At 38.7% G+C, this 20,010-nt stretch overlaps 1 protein-coding gene across 1 annotated transcript in view; it reads right to left on the bottom strand.

Annotated features, from left to right (window-relative positions):
• Positions 1-4,246: 4,246 nt before the first annotated feature.
• LOC125309172 (patched domain-containing protein 3-like) overlaps positions 4,247-20,010 on the bottom strand; it is a 27,652-nt gene continuing 11,888 nt past the window's right edge. The window contains exon 4 of the mRNA XM_048265896.1: positions 4,247-5,928. Coding sequence (XP_048121853.1) covers positions 4,280-5,928 — 1,649 coding nt within the window. The 3' untranslated portion in view covers positions 4,247-4,279. The remainder of the gene's footprint in view (positions 5,929-20,010) is intronic.

The following is a 20,010-nucleotide window of genomic DNA, read 5'->3' as shown; positions in this document are numbered from 1 at the left end:
TAATTTCAAGCCCTGCATTGAGATGCTAACGGTTAGCATAATCGATATTAGAGCGAACTTCAATCCATTTGCAAAAGGGTTAGGCCTACATGAGAAGAGTTCTTTGTTTACAACTGACTAATAAAATACTCAAATGCTAATGTTTTCTCTCCATATAATACCATGTAGGAAAAAACATGACTCATCAATGCTACTTGAACAGAAGTAGCCGCATAAAATCCCAAGTAGCCTACCTCTCCCTGCACAAAATAGGGTTAGGGTTAGGGTTAGGCGTGCGTGTGACAATGTGGACCCACTAGTGATCATGTGACAGTTGCTCTGCTGCAGCCAGGGGCTTCTCTCGGATAGGCTACACCTCCTGGATTTAGTGAATGTATGGTTTCAATGCGTGATTTAGAGTATTTTTCCCCATAAGTAATTTAAATACTCAATAATGTAAATTTGCACATCGTTAAAACAACAATCACGATATTATCGCAGACGATATATATCGCCCACCCCTACTTAAAAGTATAAATTTTGTCATTAAAATTGGGTATAGTGTTGGCAAAAATCTGCCCCGCTCTCTTTGTGCTGGGGCGTGTTAGCTAATTTCCATACTGAACTGCAGTTGGCCATTGATGTGCATTTGTTATTTGAGCACTATTCTTTCCTTTGACTCAGGTGAGGTGACAATTTGCAAATCTATTAGGGCAGTTTTCTCACTAAAAGGTTAACAGAGGGGTATACATTCAAATGACCACAACTTATTCAAATATTATCAGATCTACATGAATGAGACATCATTGGATAGCTTTGAAACTACACTTTCAGAATGTGTGAATAATTCAAAATGTCTCTGGGGAGACGTGGCTGGTTTTCATACAGCTGGTCACATATTTGCATTATCTGTTTTAACTACATGATATTTTACATAGCATGCCAGCTTAAAGCAGACCCATGGGGGCATCAAAACTGAAACTGAAAGTAACTCCCCACTGCCCCATGGGTCTGCTTTAAAGCAACACCAAATAACTTTTCTCTCTGTTGCACACACTATTTGTTTATCCAACACCGGCTTTGTAAATAACAATGTCCACAGACAAGGTAGAATATGTTGCATGATTTTACGAAAGTACAATGTATTGCGACATCAGATGCAAGTCAAATTTGTAGTTTTTTATGTCTCATTCCACGGAACTACAGATCCGCTACCCAATCTGGCAAACTTACATAGTCCGGTTATAGCCGATAGAGGGCCGCGAAGCGAATGCAGAAGTGCCGTTCACCCTGTTACGAGTTGATGAACCACTGAAACGATTTTGGAAACATTATTTTAAGGTACAGTACAAAAAACTCTTTGGTGTTGCTTTAAGCTGCCTGTCCATAACTTGGCCTATATTGTCCCAAATTGTCTCATTATTTTTCCTACGGGCTGCATGTGATGAACTTGAACAACAGGACTATGGGTCAATTTACACTAAACTTACACTTTAATGCATGCTAAATAAATGGCTATATATGGTATTATTTCATTATAGGTAGTCTGTCTGTAAGATTTCATATTTCTTACTTTTTTATGGTGATTAGGCCATTCTGACATAGGCTACTTACTACATCCTGACATCTCTCTTTATTGTGATTTAATAAACTTTATAGACTCCAGCCATATTTATTCCTTCTGGAGTTAACAATGAACTTAGATTAATGTAGGAATTGAATAGTGATTGTGTGGCCTATGAGGGAACACCCAGTGGTACCACCCAGAACACCCTTGGTACCATCAAAAGCTAGCCTATAGCGATGTGGTCAGGATTCACCAGTACACCGTGGTCCACCTTACCAGTGACCAGGTCGTGGTCCGCCTGATCACGAAATTTATAGTTTACCCCCCCTTTTTTTTTTTACCATTACAGCCCTGACAAGACTGAAACTAGCTTGCTTTAAACAAATGTTTAATTGGGCTGACTTTGAAAGTCAATAATATATTAAATTAAAAAATACATTAGCACTACAATCTACAAGGACACTTAAGATAATTATATATAAAGGTAAAAAAAATGTTCTTAAAGTGTTCACCATAAGGCATTGACAATAATGTAAATAACAAAGTGCTAACAATCCACATTCTCAACACAAAGCTTGGCAGAGAAGTTATATACCAAAATACTGTACATGCTCAGCTCTGATCCAATTTTGCAAGTCATTATGTCATTCCAAGTTATAACACTAAAACATATTATGGAGAAAAAATGGGGTAAAATGTAACATCAGTAACATAATGTCAATGAAAGACAATGAAAATGTTATTAACATCAAAAGCACCAGCTGTGCAACAATCTTCAATGACACTTTGAAAAAATATATTAATAAAACATTTTAAAAAGATAACTCAGGTGCACTTTAAAAATACTTGAATATTTCTCACTGATGTAATGTTAGGAATCCTAATCCTTTACAAAAATGCAAATGCAAGCCCAGAGTTGTTTTTGTGATACAAAAAAATGGAACTGGCTTTTAAAGAAACTAGTATGAGGGGAATTTGTCTTGGGCGAAAAAAGTACGTTCGTTGTAACTACACATCATCGATAACATGCAAGGCTGTGACAAAAATATGTGTAAGACTGAGTAGACAATACAATGAAGACATACAAAGCAAGGCTGTGACAACATACATGAAAGACCATCCTGGTGGCGAGCCCCTGTTCCAAAGACCTAAAAGTTGGGCACCTCACCTCTTTCGCCCTGTCTCAATGCCTTCCCCACTGCCTACACACAGTCACGTACCTTCACATATGAGGGGACAGTGTGCGTGGTTTGCCACTGTCAAAGCAGGAGCCTAAGCCATTCTGTAAGATATTTTGTCTATGAATGTTATGCCATCTCCTGCCCGTGGTGAGATGTTTTAGCATTTGAAAACTGATTTATAACAGATGATAAATATTTTAAAATTAAGTGAAGGAAAACCAAATATTGATCCTTCATTAAAATTTCCAGTATTGTCGTTTTGTGGTTTATCCACCATCTTGCTGCAAGACACATGCATTATTTGGTTCTTCTTCCTACAGTGACGGTGAATTGCAGCTTGCTGTTTCATATATTTGTGGAGTGGCTTTTGTATTCGTGGTATAAGGAGATTTTCACATCAAATATAATTATAATTTCTTCTGGAAGCCTAAATAAAGCTGAGTGTTTATCGGACATGTTTGGTTTTTACTGTACTGCAGTAGCCTAATATTAATCATAGAGCCATTGGTCATCATCTTAATGTTATGTCCAAAGGTACCAAATAACTTGATAATAGCACATCAATTGTCTCTTTCGATTGTCATCCCATTCATTTTCTGACCATACTGACAGGAGCTAATTTAGCAAATGCCATGGTTTGCCAGTGGAAAATAACAGCAGGGCATAGATGCCTGTCTGCAATCTTCAAAAGCAGTTTCACTCTTCAATTTCTTGCATTTCAACAAGGTGCTTACGCCAAGAAAGGAAGTGCATGGTTTACAAAGGCTAAAAGTTAAAGTACTTGTAAAATGTTTCCTTGCATAAAGGGATAGCATCACTAAGCATGAACTGTGAATAGCCTACAACGTAGATTGTGGCAATGGTGGTTATCAAAGAACAAAGACCTGGGGCCGTATTCACAAAGCCTTTTATCTTACCACTAGGAGTACTCCTAAATCACACTAAAAGATTTTAGCTAGGAGTTTTCTCTTAAAAGTTATTCACAAAGCCTTTCAGACCTACTCTTAGTAAGGAACAAAGACACCTGACAGGTGACAGGTCTGAGAATGCGTTCACCCCTTAGTTATGCCTACAATGCAAAATTGTTCCCTCGCGATTGGAAGCTCCTGTAGCCGCATAGGATTTCAAAACATTGTGACGTGAAATGCCACAAAAAGCGGTATGTGAATAGGTCTTAGTGAGTTAGGAGTCCTCTCGACTTCTTTTAAGCTGTCCCAGACTTAGGTGCTACTTTAAGGTCTAAAATGCTTCATGAATTACTTTCAGTAAAAAAAATTAGGAGTCCTTAAGTTAGGAGTGACACACCCATTATTTTTATTAGTTGCTCCTAAATTTGCCAGTTAGGAGCTACTTTTAGCCTTAAAATTCTTTGTGACTATTTATTTCATAATTATTTAATAGATTACTGTATAGCCTTTTATTAAGATACCAGATAGGCCTTTTTAAACAAATAAATACCTTGATCAGAACCTTGTTATGGGAGAAAATATGTACATTTTATTGGTTAAAAATCAAAATCAGCCGATATATCGTTTATTGGTTCTTGAAATCCTCAAATAGCGAAATCGTTCTTTAAAATCTCATTTTGGTCGGGCTCTAATGCATTGTTAATTTTTTTAAATTTTGTTAAATTTAAGTTGGTGATGGATTTGTCACTTTCAGTTCTTACTATTTTTCCACAAACCCCAAAGAATGTCAAAAACACTGGGATAAACACAAGTCCATGGACAGCCCCAAAGGAGATGACAAGAAACATGATCTTAAAGAAGGTTCTGAAGATGTAGCTCTTTGCTGCTGACAGGACAATAACCCCAGCAATTGTTGATAAAGCTCCCTGGATTATTGGATACCCAAGGTTATAGAGAGCATCTATGGCTTTTCCATTGGCTGTTCTCTTTTCACTTGAGACAAAGGCGTAAGAAATGTGTGCAGAAAAGTCAACAGAAAAGCCGATACAGATTACCAGGTTGATCATGGAGATGGAGTCCAGATTAACGTTCCACAAAGCCATGAAACCGGCTACACCTGCTATTACAGAGGCAATGGCAAAGGTCACCCACAGAGAACAGAGAGGGTGTGGAATCAGCATAAGGGCAATGACAAGCATAGCAACAGTAGCCACTATGATGTTCTGGATGGTATTGCTGACAATGACGGCATACTGATCAAAGTAAATGAATGCTGGGTGGTACACTGTTAAGTTTACCCCATTTGCAGACTCACCACATTTACTAGCGGTGTTTCTAAAAAAGTTCAACATGTTATTTTCGTCTACTGCAGTCCGGACATTAACTGTTGGTATAAAGATTCGGGAAACTTGAATCACACCATCTTGAATATTAACATCTTCACTGAAGCCTGACAGTTTAAGAAAGCTTGGTAAAAACCTCATGAATCTTTTCTGGTATGACATATCAAAACCAGTACCCTTTCCATATTCCACAAAGGCATCAAGCCATGAAACAGTGATATTTTCGGGCACCATGTCTGAATCTGCAAACTGTCTAACACAACCCATGAGATTGTCTCGTGCAGTCTTATTCCAATACTCAAATGTTTTGTCTTTTATAATTACCATAACAAATGGTCCAAAGTCTTTGAAATACTGATTCTCATTATCATAGTAATTAACAACGTATGAGTCATCTGCAGCTAGGTTTTTCAGATCTATACCCTCTTTCATCTGAGAACAACCATATATGCTCACACCCACATATACAAAATAGAGCAAAATAACAAAGACCTTGGTGTATCTTTTAGTTAAGAATGGCCCATAATACTTCTTGAAGAAAACATTGATGGGCATTTCCTCCTCTGCACCTGTTTGGTGATCATAAGCTCCTCCAACTGAACAGGCATTGCCCTTGTTGTCTGGATTTGGAGTTTCAACCTTCCTGAATGTAAGCCAGTGTCTGTTGCTTCCCTCTCGTCGTCCATTCAGGGCCAAAAAAGCACCGAAGAATGTGATGTTGTAGATGTAGCAGAAGAGGATGGCTGTGCCGGTGTACATGCAGAAGGACTGCACAGAGCGAAAAGGAGTTAGGAGGCCGATGTAAAAGGCCAAGGCATCAGTCAGAGTGGTGATGGTGATGGAGACTGCTGCCTCCTTGTACGTCTCTGCCATGCGATCTTCAACCTTGTCATGAACCCTCGTCTTCTGCCAGCAGGAGATCATGATGAACATGTCATCCACACCAATACCTATAGAAAGGGTTTTGTGCACAAACAAAGCAAAATTCTTCAGGAGTTTGATTTCATAATGTGTTAATAAAATAGATAACACTTTCCCCAAGATGCAGAACAAAGAATTTTGTTCAGTTAATTCTCCAAAGCAATGTCTGCATGACTTACAAAAAAACAACATTGTCTGTTTTTTTCCCCGAACATGACATACTACTGCTCATATACTGATCTTGATGTGCCATCACTTGTGTGAAAGTAGTATTGCCAAATTTCTTGCCAAGCCCAATGTGTTGTTTATTATATCAGAGACAATTCATTCGGAATGGGTCATGCAAGAAGCCTACCTATTTTCTTTGTGATTGCCTCTATTACATTGTAACACTACAATCTTATATACTGTACCATATAGTATACTCATTATAAATGTAAGTGTCACTCAGCAACCGTAGGATAACATCCTCCTTTGTCCAAATACAAAACAATGTAGTACTTAAATTTATCAGGGAACAATTTAAAAATATAGCCGCAAGCAGCCATGATGGGCCCGGGCATGTGTGGCTCTGGGACCCGTGCCGTTTTGGAAACCAACAATGCACTCATGTGGTGCGAGTGTCAATGCACATATCTGATGTGCAATTTGTTTTTGCAAGTTTTATACATTGGAAACACGTACTCACTTCCTGTTGGGTGTGACATTTTACACTGTGACGATGATACTCACTAGGTGACACTTCACCAAATATGTAGGTTGCAATGATGTGCCTCTTTGTGTCTGTGTGTGTTTTGACTAGTGACATCAATTAGAACGTTTTTTCGTGTCAGCCTGTGTATCTGTGTGTGCCGTTCTTACCTATGTTTGCAATGTACAGGCAGGTCAGTGTTGTTGTTGTTGTGTGTGTGTGTGTGTGTGTGTCAGTGTGTCAGGCGGTTGCTGCTCTTTGGAATAGGGGAAGCTCTGATAAAAATGGTAAATTATTAAATTAATATTATTAAGGTGCTATATTGTTCTTTGAGGGCACAAATTATCCCAAAACCCAGAATAGACCAAACAGTAGGCTATAGAGTTGGCATGGCAGCTTGGAGGCAGTTTAGGCTAGCCTTCTATAGTTATTTCTCTGTGTACGTTCATCTGCCTTGCTGTTTTATTTTTAATCTCCCCTGGTGGGCTTTTAAAATTTGAGTAAACATTAGCATAATGTAGCCTACACGAGTGTTTCTCAAAGTGTGGTCCGTGAGCAGATGTGATAAAATATAATATAGAGTTGTTTGCAAAATTGAACCAACTTGTATGTAAATCCAAACAGTGCAACTGCAACACTGTCTATGTAAGATATATGCCAGTTTAAATCATATGAGTCCTCTGACACAATAACCAAAGTGCAAAGACAATAAGCAAGGTGGTTCAGTGAGTAGGCCTATTGTGTAGGCTAATAATAGGTCTAATGTTGTTTTTTTTTTTTTTTTAGCTAGGTGGTCCGTGCATTTCTTTTTTATTGCTTAAGTGGTCCTTCATCTGAAAAAGTTTGAGAAACCCTGGCCTACACCGTTATATAGCGCCAGGCACGTGCAGAGAAGGGGGGCTACAGGGGCTCTAGCACCTGCCCTTTTGCCCCTTTGATGTCCAAGTGCCCTTTTGACAAGACCCGTTTTTTACTTTTTAAATTTGTAAATTTGTAATACTTCCGCTAGTTCCAACTTGAATATTCGCTAAAATGTCTCATTAATAGTTTGTGAAATTAGACATTTACAAAAATAACAATTTTCTGTATTAATTGAAATGCCTTACGGCCACCAATCCGTGACATCATACATCAGTGTTTCCCCTACAATGTATTCATCAGCGGCGCCGCACCGCTCTTGGAATTCAAGCGCCACTGCAAAAAAAGTTGGCTAATTAAAAAAAAAAAAAAACATGCAAGTGAACTTCAGGAACAGCTGCCGTTCGTTCAGGTTTGATGTCAACAAATAATAGTAGGCTAACGTTGAAGGCGCAGTCAGGGATTCCACAGGAGATCATGCTTGTTTGTGTTTATGTTTAAGTTTATTAGCAGATGCAATTTTTTGTGCAAAAAAAGTAGCCTACATTATGTTAACCAAGGAACCAAATTAAACACGCATGCGAGGTAGCTTCGCCCCTACCTTCAGTAGCCTATTCCCAGATAAATTCCACGCATTCGTTTTTGTTTGTGATACAGGCAATGCTTTCAAGCCCTGTGTTGCTAAAATACCTAGGCTGTGAAACTAATGTCTAGCTAGCCTATTGGTGGGTTTAATTGAATTTGAGTAATAGGATGCATAACCATTTACATCTGGAGATAGTTTGTAATTCCTGTAGAGCTCACCAAAGCTTTTTGAGCATTTATTTTACCAAATGACATGGAAAACATAATTCATTTCATCCACATATTCTTATGCACCATGCACAACAACGCTACTAAATTAGCTTAAAACATTGAGAATCAAGCAAGCCCCGGGCCGTCACACCCTTAAAGTGACAGGCACTCAATTCGACTTGCATAGCACCAATACAGTGTAATGACATGAAAGAGAAGTCTATATAGTTTATACAGTGCTGTGCAAAAGTTAATAAAAAAAAAATAGGACATCAATTATTTTTGAATGTATCATAAATAATTCTAATTAGTAATAGTTTGTACAGTGGCCTACAGTGTACAGTTGTACAGTGGCTAATTACTAATAATGTAAATGAAAAAGGTGAAAGAAAAACATGAATAATCCTGTTCAAGTACTGCAATAATCATGCTTTGTAAATGCTTGTCTTGATGGTTATGTCATAATTTGTAACACTCAATCTGAAAAAATCCACCAGAAGTCACCATTTAAGGAGTCATTTTTTCAACATTTTTTCTTTTTTTTTTTTGGGGGTGGGTGGGTTCCTATGATCAACAGCACCGCTGCTGGAAAATTTTCTAGGGGAAACACTGTACATTCAGTGAACTCTCAGAAGGTGCACGCAGGCACAGTGCTGCAGGAGACGTTACGCACGGTAAGGTCACTTGGCAGTTAGCCTATCCTATCTGAACATGCAATAGTATTCAGCTTAGAGATAGAGAATAAAATGTTTAAAGTTGTTTCATGTTTAATGAAGTAGGCTATCAAACCCGTTTAAACCATGTCATGGTCCATCCATTTCAATAACCTGGCAGCCCGAAAATCTAAGGCTGAGCGTTCATAACATATTCTGTTTAGGTTACTATGTTATAGTAGCTTAGGTTAGTAGACCTAGTTCATAAAACAGAGTAGGCAAACCTTTTCTAAATAGTCATAAGCCGACGACATAGGCTACTGTAGTTGTTTAACTAACCCAACTCCACACGTCGTTCTCTGTTTATAGTAGGCTACATTACGCGTCATTTTACTCAGTGGCCACAAGCACAGCACGTGAATCTGCAAGACACCAGCTTGCTAATGGTGGTAGTTCACTGTGATAAACATTAAAATTATAGCCTGACAAGCCAGACTAGGCAATAACATATTTACTGCCGCTAGGGTGCGTCTAGATTTCTAGGCTATTAAAATTAGCTTTGAATTTAATCAATAAGATGTAGCCTTATACGACGGAGTATTAGGGACACACATGAAGAAAAAAATTTTTTGCCCTGGCGAGATTAAACTCGACATGTTGACTTTAAAGTCGACATATCAACATTAAACTCGACATTTCGAGAATAAAGTTGAAATATATCTACTTTAATCTCGACGTGTCAACTTTAAAGTCGACATGCCGACATTAAACTCGAAATACAGTTTAAACATAGCCTACAGTTTAAGCTATATAGCCTACACTAACACACAATATGTGGCATGAATAATAGGCCTACTTCAAATAGGTGTTATTTCAGATAGATTGCAGATATTCAGATAGATTGCGTCTTCTGTTAACTCATTGCCGTCATCGTGAAGCGCTGTATCTTGCGGTTATACCATGCACTATTATATAGCTAGAATAATACATGTTTCCAATGATATAATGTTTCTAGGGCTGGGATAAACGATTATTTTTTAAACGATTAATCTAACGATTCATTTTTTCAGTCCGATTCGATTTCGATTCGATTATCGGTTATCTCCCCATTAATTGACTAATATCAACTTATACATGTTGATTTACATATCTGAATGAAAAAACATGAATTCTTTAACATTGCAATATATGTTTATTGCTCTTAAGATTTCAAAATAAAAGACTATACAAGTGCAAAGTAATGCATTCTTAGTCAGAGGTAGCATTCAATAAAGTTCAGTAGTGTATAGGTCTAATTGAGTGCCTGTCACTTTAAGAGTTCGTGAGGGAATCCTTGCAATTAACATTAACACAGTTAAAAGGCTGCGGATGTGTGGATGCAATTCATAACATAGTTAGTTCAAATAGTTGGGACAAGCACTTTTGAGTCTTTTCCATTTACATCGGGATTTTGCAAACATTCAGAGTCAATAAAATGAGCCCTGCATGAGAAACGAAATACAAGCAGCTGTAAGTAAGCATGCTAAACTTGACATCAAACAGTATTCTAACGTTAGCTTTGAGATACTGCTTGATTGCATAACTGAACTTAGTTTAGTCTCCTCAATGTACTATGTTGTGATAAGACATTAGCAGAGTTTACTTTAACTTTAATGCAGCAGTTTTGAACAAATTTGCGCAGCATGGTCATGATGCGAAGCGGATTTAATAGCAATTTAGCCCCCTGTGTTCTATACATGGATTTCTATGGGCGATCCGCGAAAAATCGTCGCAACCAAAGAGGCAGAAAGCACCATATACAGCATAGAGCAATGCAAAGAGCAAAAAAGAATAAAATGAGTTTTTGTGCTGAAAACTGCACCAATTGAAATCCACGATGGTTAGAGAATGTTAAATATGTTCAATATCCCTAACGGAATGCATGTGTTAGCCAAAATGACAAAAACGATGTTATATTAATAATCCAAATGAGCGTCAAACTTTGAAATATAGTCTGAAATGAGATGTTATTATCATTGAGACAACAGGGGTATACAAAAAAATCCGATTGTAGCTTACAGCAGCCGACTATTTAGGTTAAGTTTATAACGTTGTGGACGGCCACCAAGCGACTTCTGCCTCAAGGCTGCGCGCGCATCTAGTTTTGTTGGTAAACGGGAAACCCGTGTATGCAGTGCTTCTATTATGTGTGGCAACAACAATCCTTCAACAATGCATTGAATATTTTGTTAAATGCACAGGAGGAGCAGCGGGCTCGTTCTGAGAGAGCGCAGGCGGGGCGAGGAAAGGCTGCGTGAGGAAAAAGTGCAGCTCAATGAAATTATTTTATCTTATCTTGTCTATTTAAATAGTACAACATAGAACATCAATGTGTGGTGGGCGGTTTCGATTTAGTGGCGCCCAGCCACAGATTAATCATGGGAAATATGAAGGGGAAACACTGAAGGTGTAAAATTAAAAAATATTTAGCAGCCGCGTTATGCTTGCTAGAATACAAAATGTTATTTCACTCTGTTTTACCTGTTTTGCATCATGTGTGGCCCTAATACTCCGTCTTACTTATAGCCTATGATCTCTGTGTAGACAATAGCCTAATGAAAACTGAAAAGACCTATCTGTCTGTGCCCTGGCTACAGTAAGCCTACAGTAGGCCTACATGCACTCCTATTGAATTTTTCAGAACCAAGGAGAGAAATGAAAAATGTGTTACAGCTCTGTCTGCTATTTACACCCATTCTTCTTGATACATAATGAATAAATATGAAAATGTATAAAATGTTTATCAGTACATTAGACTACTTTGCAAATTGCTAAACCATATAATACCCTGTCCCACCACCATCATTGAAATAGCATAATGCTAGAATTTAAATGCAAAAAAATGTCAGCTCAGGTTCAGATGATTAAAGCTTTATAGGCTAGGGAATGTAAAACTTAAGTTCCAGTTTACACCATTCAAATTGTGTGTATCTTTTCTAGCTTTCGTATGCATTATGTTCTATAAAACATGATATTATATTCTGCAGTGCAATGTGGACAGTGTGAAATGATTGAATAGAAGATGCTTTATTTTTGAGAATATAGTTTGTATACCGTCTGATGGAAGGATACAAGGTATTTTTTGAGTTTAACTTGTGGTAGCATGATGCAAGATTCCATGCTGCACTTTTTGCAAATTTCATATTTTTATTTTGTGGATAGTGTGATAATTGTGTATAATATGTGTATAATTTGCATGTAGCCTGTATTCTCTATTCTCTAAAGTTAACACGTTTTCTGAAAATTTTGTTCCATGTGCCCTTTTTTTAAATTTGAGCCCCTGCCCCTTCAAAGGTCTCTGCACGCCCCTGTATAGCGCGCTACCTAACTTTGCCTAAATACTAATGCTGTCAGTTAAACGCGTTATTAAAGGCGTTAACGTAAACCTATTTTAACGGCGTCAATTTTTTTTATGTGAGATTAGCGTTCTTTTGGTGTAACAAACTTTGTAGTTTTTCACAAGCTGTTGCAACAACTAGTAACGTTAGAACAACTTCAACACCACACTGGATCTAGCTAGACCATGCTGCATGTACACGCCCCCTTTTAGGGGAAAGGGAGCTGTTTGGATAATGGAAACTGTGCTATCAGAGAATGTCTAATAAGGGGAGAACTGCCACTCTCGGAAAACTTCCGGTTTCTGAACTGGTTGCAGTTCCTTCTGTCAGTTCCACATTGATTTCGTCCATGAGTGCAGAATGCATGGAGGTCTATGGAGCTGTACCCCTCAAAATCCACTTTTCTCGGGATATAATTATTTTTGAAGTAATTTGAGTATTGCATTCGAAAGGGGAGGCAAAGAAAATACACTTGGTTGAGTATTATATTTTTTAAAGTCACTTAATTGTTCTAAAAGCCTTTCAAATGTGTCAATGGCGTCATTCATTAGCACAATGCTAGCGTGTTATGTGCAACAACGACCCAACCTGTAAGAAATCAAAAGGACATAAGTACTTTCGTTCATTCAACTTTTGACCTATAACCCATGTTGAAGTTATACAAACTACAATCAAATCTGAGATTTGTCAAGCGGCAATCAGGTGAAAGAGACAAATTTAGCCCGTCTAGCTCCATTGACTCCCATTCATTCTGCACTCATGGCGATCGCCCCAATTGGAACTCTGGTGGAACTGTATCAAAATTGATTACAATGGGACTTAATATGGAGTGGCAAGGCTCTCCGTAGACGGGCTCTGGTGCTATGCTGCATAGAAGTGGGGAGCGAAAAGGGGTTATACTTACTAAATCTTAAAACAAACGTGAATAAAAGGCACAAAATAAGATTGATGTAAGAGTTATCTGTGTGTTTATGGGATTAATGTGACCATTATGTTCCTATTTTTTGCTCTTTCCAGAGCCTAGGAGTGTCACGAATGTAGGCACAGTCAAACTACCCGTGGCTGACTATAACTAAGTTTGGCAAGCTTAACTTTACATGTCATAACATCAACTAAACATAAGTCACACATTCATTCTATAACTTGTAATATGAACGTAGCCTTTTCCCTACAACTAGGTGAGATAATTGGCTATGCCTGTTATACTGAAGTTAGCTAGCTAGCGTTTTACATGTGATATGGTAAGTGTAGCTAGTACATTCTCTGCTAGTACGTGCTGAATGGGCTAATGTAGACTACATCGTTTCGACATGAGTAAGTTACATACACATAATTCTTTATAACTGCTGTGTTAGTAAAATTATTGAATGGCCTGTAAATTAATAACTAGATGTAACGTCAAGGTGTGATTAGGCTATCTGTCTTTCCCATTAGAATCAATGATATATGTATGTTAACTTGTTTTCCGCTAAAATGGGGGCGTGATGCAGATTAAATGTAGCCTATCTTTATGATGATGCTCCTTTAGTAGGCTCATTAAAGGCATGCTGCACACTTGTTTGGGCTTCACGAGCGGACCAAAGAGTAGATTCGTTACCAATAAACACCAACGAAGTTCTGAACTCGGTCAGCTGAAGTGTTTTAAATTGCTGTGGACACCGATGTCGACATGAGTCGCGATGCACTCTGCTTCGACATTCATTTACTGTACATTAGATTTCCATTCTTTTCAATGCAACTCTGCACACCAGCATCGCGACTTTTACGCCCGTGTAAATCGCGATTCAGTTATATTTGGTCGAGCAGCTCCATAAAATCCATTGTTCATCCAGTGTTTTGCGTGTTAAAAACTTCGGCGCTGATGTGTGTGGCAAGTGACAGTGCACCATAGACTGTAGGCCTATAAAATGGCAGTGCACTTATGTCGAAAAGTTTATTTTCAACAATAAATGATTGGCAAAACCTTATTGCTGAACAAACTAGCCATGAAGATGAACATGTTTTCAGCATGTTCTACTTGGAATAGTAAGCTAGAAACTAATGTAATAGTGTTATTTGATGCGATTTTCCGTGATATTTTAGAAGGTTGAGCTTAGAGCAGGGGTCTCAAACTACCGGCCCGCGGCCTAAAATAATAATGTAATTCGGCCCTTGAGGATATTTAATTGCGACAAACAACGACACTGATTAAAATAGACGATAGATCCAAGTACGGTGACAAATCTCATTTGTAGGCCTACTCTCCTCCACTAGTTGCTAGACAGACATCCAGAGCTTGATTCAAGCCCAAAATTGCTGCACACAGTTTTCAGGAAATACATTGTATTAGCCTACACGCTGAGAAACATGAAGGCGATGCATTTGTTTTGTAATGACGCGGAAGCTTATGCAGGCCATAGTTTTGCACAAAATTGAAGCAGAAATAGGCCTACACCAAATGTTGAAAAACGTTCCACGTGTGATGAAGTCTTGGGTAGGCTATGCTATTCACCTATTCTGATTCTGAAGGAGAATATCTGCCCTTTGGAGATTATATTATGATCGATCGCCTATTGACAGTGATAGTCACGGTCGTCTGTGAATGGAGGTCGTCTGCTGCGATGCGACAGTGTCCACTAAGCATACCATGCTTATTTCGACCCTTTGCCCAAAATAGCGAGGTGGCAGTGGTAATCGTGATGATAGTGTCCGTAATGGACGTGGTACAGACCGCTCTAAAGAACTACAAAGTCACCCGCGATAGGAATTTGACCAGGCTACTTTATTGTAGACCTATAATAATGGTTTGTGGAACAGGCTAATAGTTTATTATTGTTACATCTTAGGCCTAGGCTACTATTTTCCTGTTAATTTGTTATTTGGGTAATATGACAAAATAATTTGAGGTGCTTACCATCCAGTGTCAAATTACAGTAGATGGGTAAATTTACCCCCTTCATAAACTTTTGTTTATACTCAAAGATGTTTACATTTACAGTAGGACTTTATCTCTGACCACTTTCAAGCCATGGCCTTTTGAAATTTTGATATGCCAGGTTTAAATAAGTTATGAGAGGAACATATTTTTATTTGGTGTGAAACACACACATACCTGTTTTTATGCTTTTTTGTTTCTTTTCATATCTGTATTTAAAAAAATACTTGCATTAAACAATACTTGTATAAAAAAAAAAATACTTGCAAAAAACAACATTGCATTTTAGGAAATATTCTTTTTTGTATTATTCTTTAACACTGACGCAGCCCTCCAATCAGATGACGTTGGCTCATTTGAGTTTGAGACCCCTGTCTTAGAGCAATCGCCTCTGGTGTGTATGTGTCTGTGTGTGAAAGAGAGCATGTGGGTAAAAGTGTGGGGGTTGTGGGATAGGAAAATGAAACAATCTTGCCAAATTATAAATAACTTCCTACAGGGACGTTGTAAGTATTTTCGGAGAGGGGTGCAGACTATATTGGTGTCCGGCAGTTTCTACCCCGAAAAAAAATGAAATTCTGATTGCTAAACACACCATTTTAATGCAGTTTGGGAGGGACAGAAGAAGCAGCACCCCTCATATGTATGGCTCATGTGACATGTAGGCCTACATGATCTACCTATCACTTCACTATTTGACACTACCCTACATGGAGACATATCTCATGTTATAAATCAAGAAATCATTTCAGAAATTATGTTTTGTGCATATGGGTTAGCAGGCTACAATAAATTGCCCTAACAGACAGCAGCCTAATTTTGAGGTATCACTAATACCTAAATAAATATAATAATAAAGAATACAGAACTGTAAGCTCAAATTCAAAAACGTTTGAAGTCTACCCAAACATATGCAAAGGGAATATAAATAAATTGTGTTGCATATAGCCAGCTTAATTAATGTCAATTTAAAGATTATGATTAGCAGTTTCTATGCCTTTTCCATTAATAGTTACAGGAAGCCATGTTGTTGTTTAAACTATTGTTGCTTCTAGCCCACGTTACCTAGTTTCACTTGCTGCAGGCACACATTCTATATGAGTTCTACATGCTACAGCGTTATATGTAAGGGATAATATATTGTCCGCCGGTAGTTATCAGAAAATAAGTCCCGACAGGTTCGACCTGAAGGGACTTATTTTCTTATTACACAGCATTACACAGCTACTTGCCAAAACGCGAAAAGAAACCTAACACAATGAATCTTTAAAAATGATTTTGCTACCGTTTCGTGTCTTCCGCTGACAAAATAAATAGTTAAGCCACACAGATAGAACTTGACAGTTTCAGGTGTTGCGTGGCAACGTCTTACTAGCTTACTTTCCTTTCAATGAAATTCCATTGCAATAAGCGAACGGAATTCTTGCGGAGGGATATGAAAGACGTTAATCAACCCGTTGCCATTGACAGCGGTGATTATATACTTTGCCGGTGATTTATATAGATTTAACATAGGCCCATGTTCATGTGAATGGAACTTTCTGCAGCACTCTGAAGAGCCGTGTAATAAATGAGTTCTACATGCTGTAAATCTTAGTTCTCAGATGTACATCTCAAATGTGTCTTTACTTGACGCCTCCGTTTGTAAGATCAAAATAAGATGTTCTAAATGGAACGCGATCGTATTTAAGATCTCCAGCACCGGCCATAACTTAATTTCGCGGCTATGTGGACCAGTAGCCTAGGTTAATTGTTTTGAGGAGGCCCATAGTTTGAGAAAAGCTGCAGATCATAGAAAGAGAAAGCAAAATGCTCTGAGAACAGTAGCCAAGGTCTTTCTGCACAAACAAGTGCCTTGGTGCGCGCACCCCCGCTTTCACATTGATTCTCTGCATTTACACATTGTGACAAAAACTGTCAGTCAGACAGTGAATTTTGGTTTACTAAATTAGCATAATGCGGTAACAATTATCATTTCAATTCTACCTGAAATCTGCTCACTGCAGACTTTATAATGCAGACCCAAGCAGCAGCACCTTGAAAGATGCACACTTTGAATTTGATCAGAGCGGCTCTGGTTCTTCACTGGCTAACTTGATGTGATTGGCCGGATGACCATTCAATCAAATCAACAGACCTATTTGTGTCTCTTTGTGTGTGCGTTATGGTAGATACGGTTCCAACTCTTTACGGGAGCGTTTATTTTCATATTTTACTTTCACTTTAATCTGACAAAAAGTGTGGGGGATAGAATCGTGTTCCAGCAAAAGTGTGTACGTTATAACACTCACATCCCCCACGCTTGCTACGCGCCTGGTGGTGTGTAGTGAGACTCATGTGTTTTTTGACTGGTCATATTAATAACAATGTCTTTTTTTGTGTGTCAGATTCTGTAAGTGTGTGTATGTGTATGTGTTTGTTCCAGTGTAGATGTGTGAAGTCAGGACACTAGTAAGTTGATATAAGTAAGTAAGTATATATACTCTTTTGATCCTGTGAGGGAAATTTGGTCTCTCAATCCATGAATTAGTGAAACACACTCGGCACACAGTGAATACACAGTGAGGTGAAGCACACACTAATCCCAAAGCAGTGAGCTTCCTGCTACAGGGCGCTCGGGGAGCAGTGAGGATTAGGTGCCTTGCTCAAGGGCACTTCAGCCGTTCCTACTGGTCGGGGTTACAAGTCCGAAGCGCTAACCAGTAGGCCAAGGCCCAATGCACCAAAACTGAATTAATCTAATTAATCTGACATCAATATCCAAAATATATGGGGGGAAATCCTTCTATTGCCAGTTGGTGGTGCTATACCACACATATTAATTAGGCATGTGAATATCATCATAATAACAATATCCAATATTTTCCTTAACCAATTAACCAATGTGTAGTCAATGTCTGGCACACTTCCTGTTTGGTCAGCTGGTGGCGCTAGACCAGGTTGGCAGTTTGGGCATGTGGATATCATCAGATTTATATTAACTAATATTTGGTTAATAAATTCCTAAAACTATTATGACTTTGGCTAACTGGTGGCGCTACGGCAAACAGGCATATTGGATTGTGTTTGGATGTCATGTACAGCTAATCTGATGAATCTGATTGTGATATCCAACAGAAGTGGGGGGAAAAACATATTCCTTCTCTTGCCAATTGGTGGCGCTATGCCAGGCATGTTAAAGGAGAAGTTCGTTGTGATATTGACCTAAAGTGTGTTGAAACATGATACCGAGTGTGAACGCATATCTAATAGCTCACCTCGGCTTGTCCCCTGCACTCAGAAATCTGGCGCTAGTTAGCCAATGCTACCAACAGTTTTTCGTTGGGGGTGCCTCGGGCATCGGCCTAGCCATCCAAATAAATCACTGTTTTACACAATTTACGAGGCTCAAAGTATCTCCATATTTCATTGGTAGACTTCCGAGGGCCTTGACATTTAAAACGAGACATTGAGAACTTTGAAAAAGCACTGGTAGTTTATTTACAAGACGATTTATAAAGACAGTACCTTAAGAAATGTTACCGTTCGACGCCATCTTGAATTTAAGTTTTCAAAACAAAACCACACCGGAATTCTCCTTTAAGTAGACTAACCCTCCGTTTTCAAAACAAAATTTATCATCAAAAGATCAAGCAAACCCGACCATTTGCGTTTGTGTTGGGGAGCGCAATGTTCCAACATTTCATTTGTTTACTATGCGAGAGTATCCTAGGGGAGAATTGGTACAATCGTAACACTTTTATATTCTCTCCATTCAAACTCGATTTACATAAAGCTGTTAAACGTGAAAGCTGTGAAATTTGGCCAGAAAGGAGTCATACATGTTTAGTTCATGAAAGAATTAAAAAATATGTTCTACTTTGTTAAGAATTTAACTTAACAGCGACATGTAGCCAGACACAGCCATTAAAACGTGCGGTAGCCTATGGTTGTAACATTAGCATAAGAGTCATGAATGTAACAGTTCTAAAATGATAGCCTTGTTGATAAACTGCTTATTATGACCGCCGCGCAATTTTTCGCATGGCCAAATTTCCGTCAAGGATTCCCAGGACACTGAAAGACCGGGGTACACGAAACTTGGTGGGCATGTAGCCCCACATGGATAGCATGGAACCATCGTTTTTCGTTTTCATCTGTAGCCCCCCCGCTGGACTGGACCCCCCGAAAGGAGGGTAGGGCAGACACAGTTTTCTGTGAATATCTCGAGAACCGTAGGGTTTAGGAGGACCACCTTTTTTTGTATGTTGATCTTAAGGGGCCATGTCAACCCATTCTGTAACGTTACTGTAATGTTCTCATTTCATGTATAGTGCCACCTAGTTAAAAACAAAAAAATAAAAATGAGGTTTTGTAATCGCAGGTATCTGTGACCTAACATGGTCAAAACTGCATGAAATTGGAAGTGTAGGATCATTATGACACCCTCTGAATGCACGCCAAGTTTCGTGGAATTCCGTTCATGGGGGGCCACACAATAAATTAATTTATGTTACTGTACACCAACTGGCCGGTAGAGGGTGACACGGGAATCAATTTTCACTCCCATCCCATCCCGAGCCCGCACAAATACTCCCGTCATATCCCGATCACGTGACAGCCCCCCCAAAAAATGCTGTCCCGCAAAATCCCGAGAGAAAGACTCCCGAATCCCGTCCCGCTCCCTAAATTGATGTCTAAAGTTATCCGACTGTTAGGCTACCCAGTAGCGTGCGGTGACGGTGACCATACATTTTGGTAGGGCAGAAAGCCTTGTCTAACTTTTCTTTAATAGCCGATCATTTTGGGCTACATTAAAATTAAATATTTTACAGGACTTTGCT

The sequence above is a fragment of the Alosa alosa genome, chromosome 16, assembly GCF_017589495.1.
Source record: "Alosa alosa isolate M-15738 ecotype Scorff River chromosome 16, AALO_Geno_1.1, whole genome shotgun sequence".
NCBI classification, from domain to species: domain Eukaryota; kingdom Metazoa; phylum Chordata; class Actinopteri; order Clupeiformes; family Clupeidae; genus Alosa; species Alosa alosa.
The sequence above is the reverse complement of the archived record's forward strand: the minus strand, read 5'-3'. Positions and strand labels throughout refer to the sequence as shown.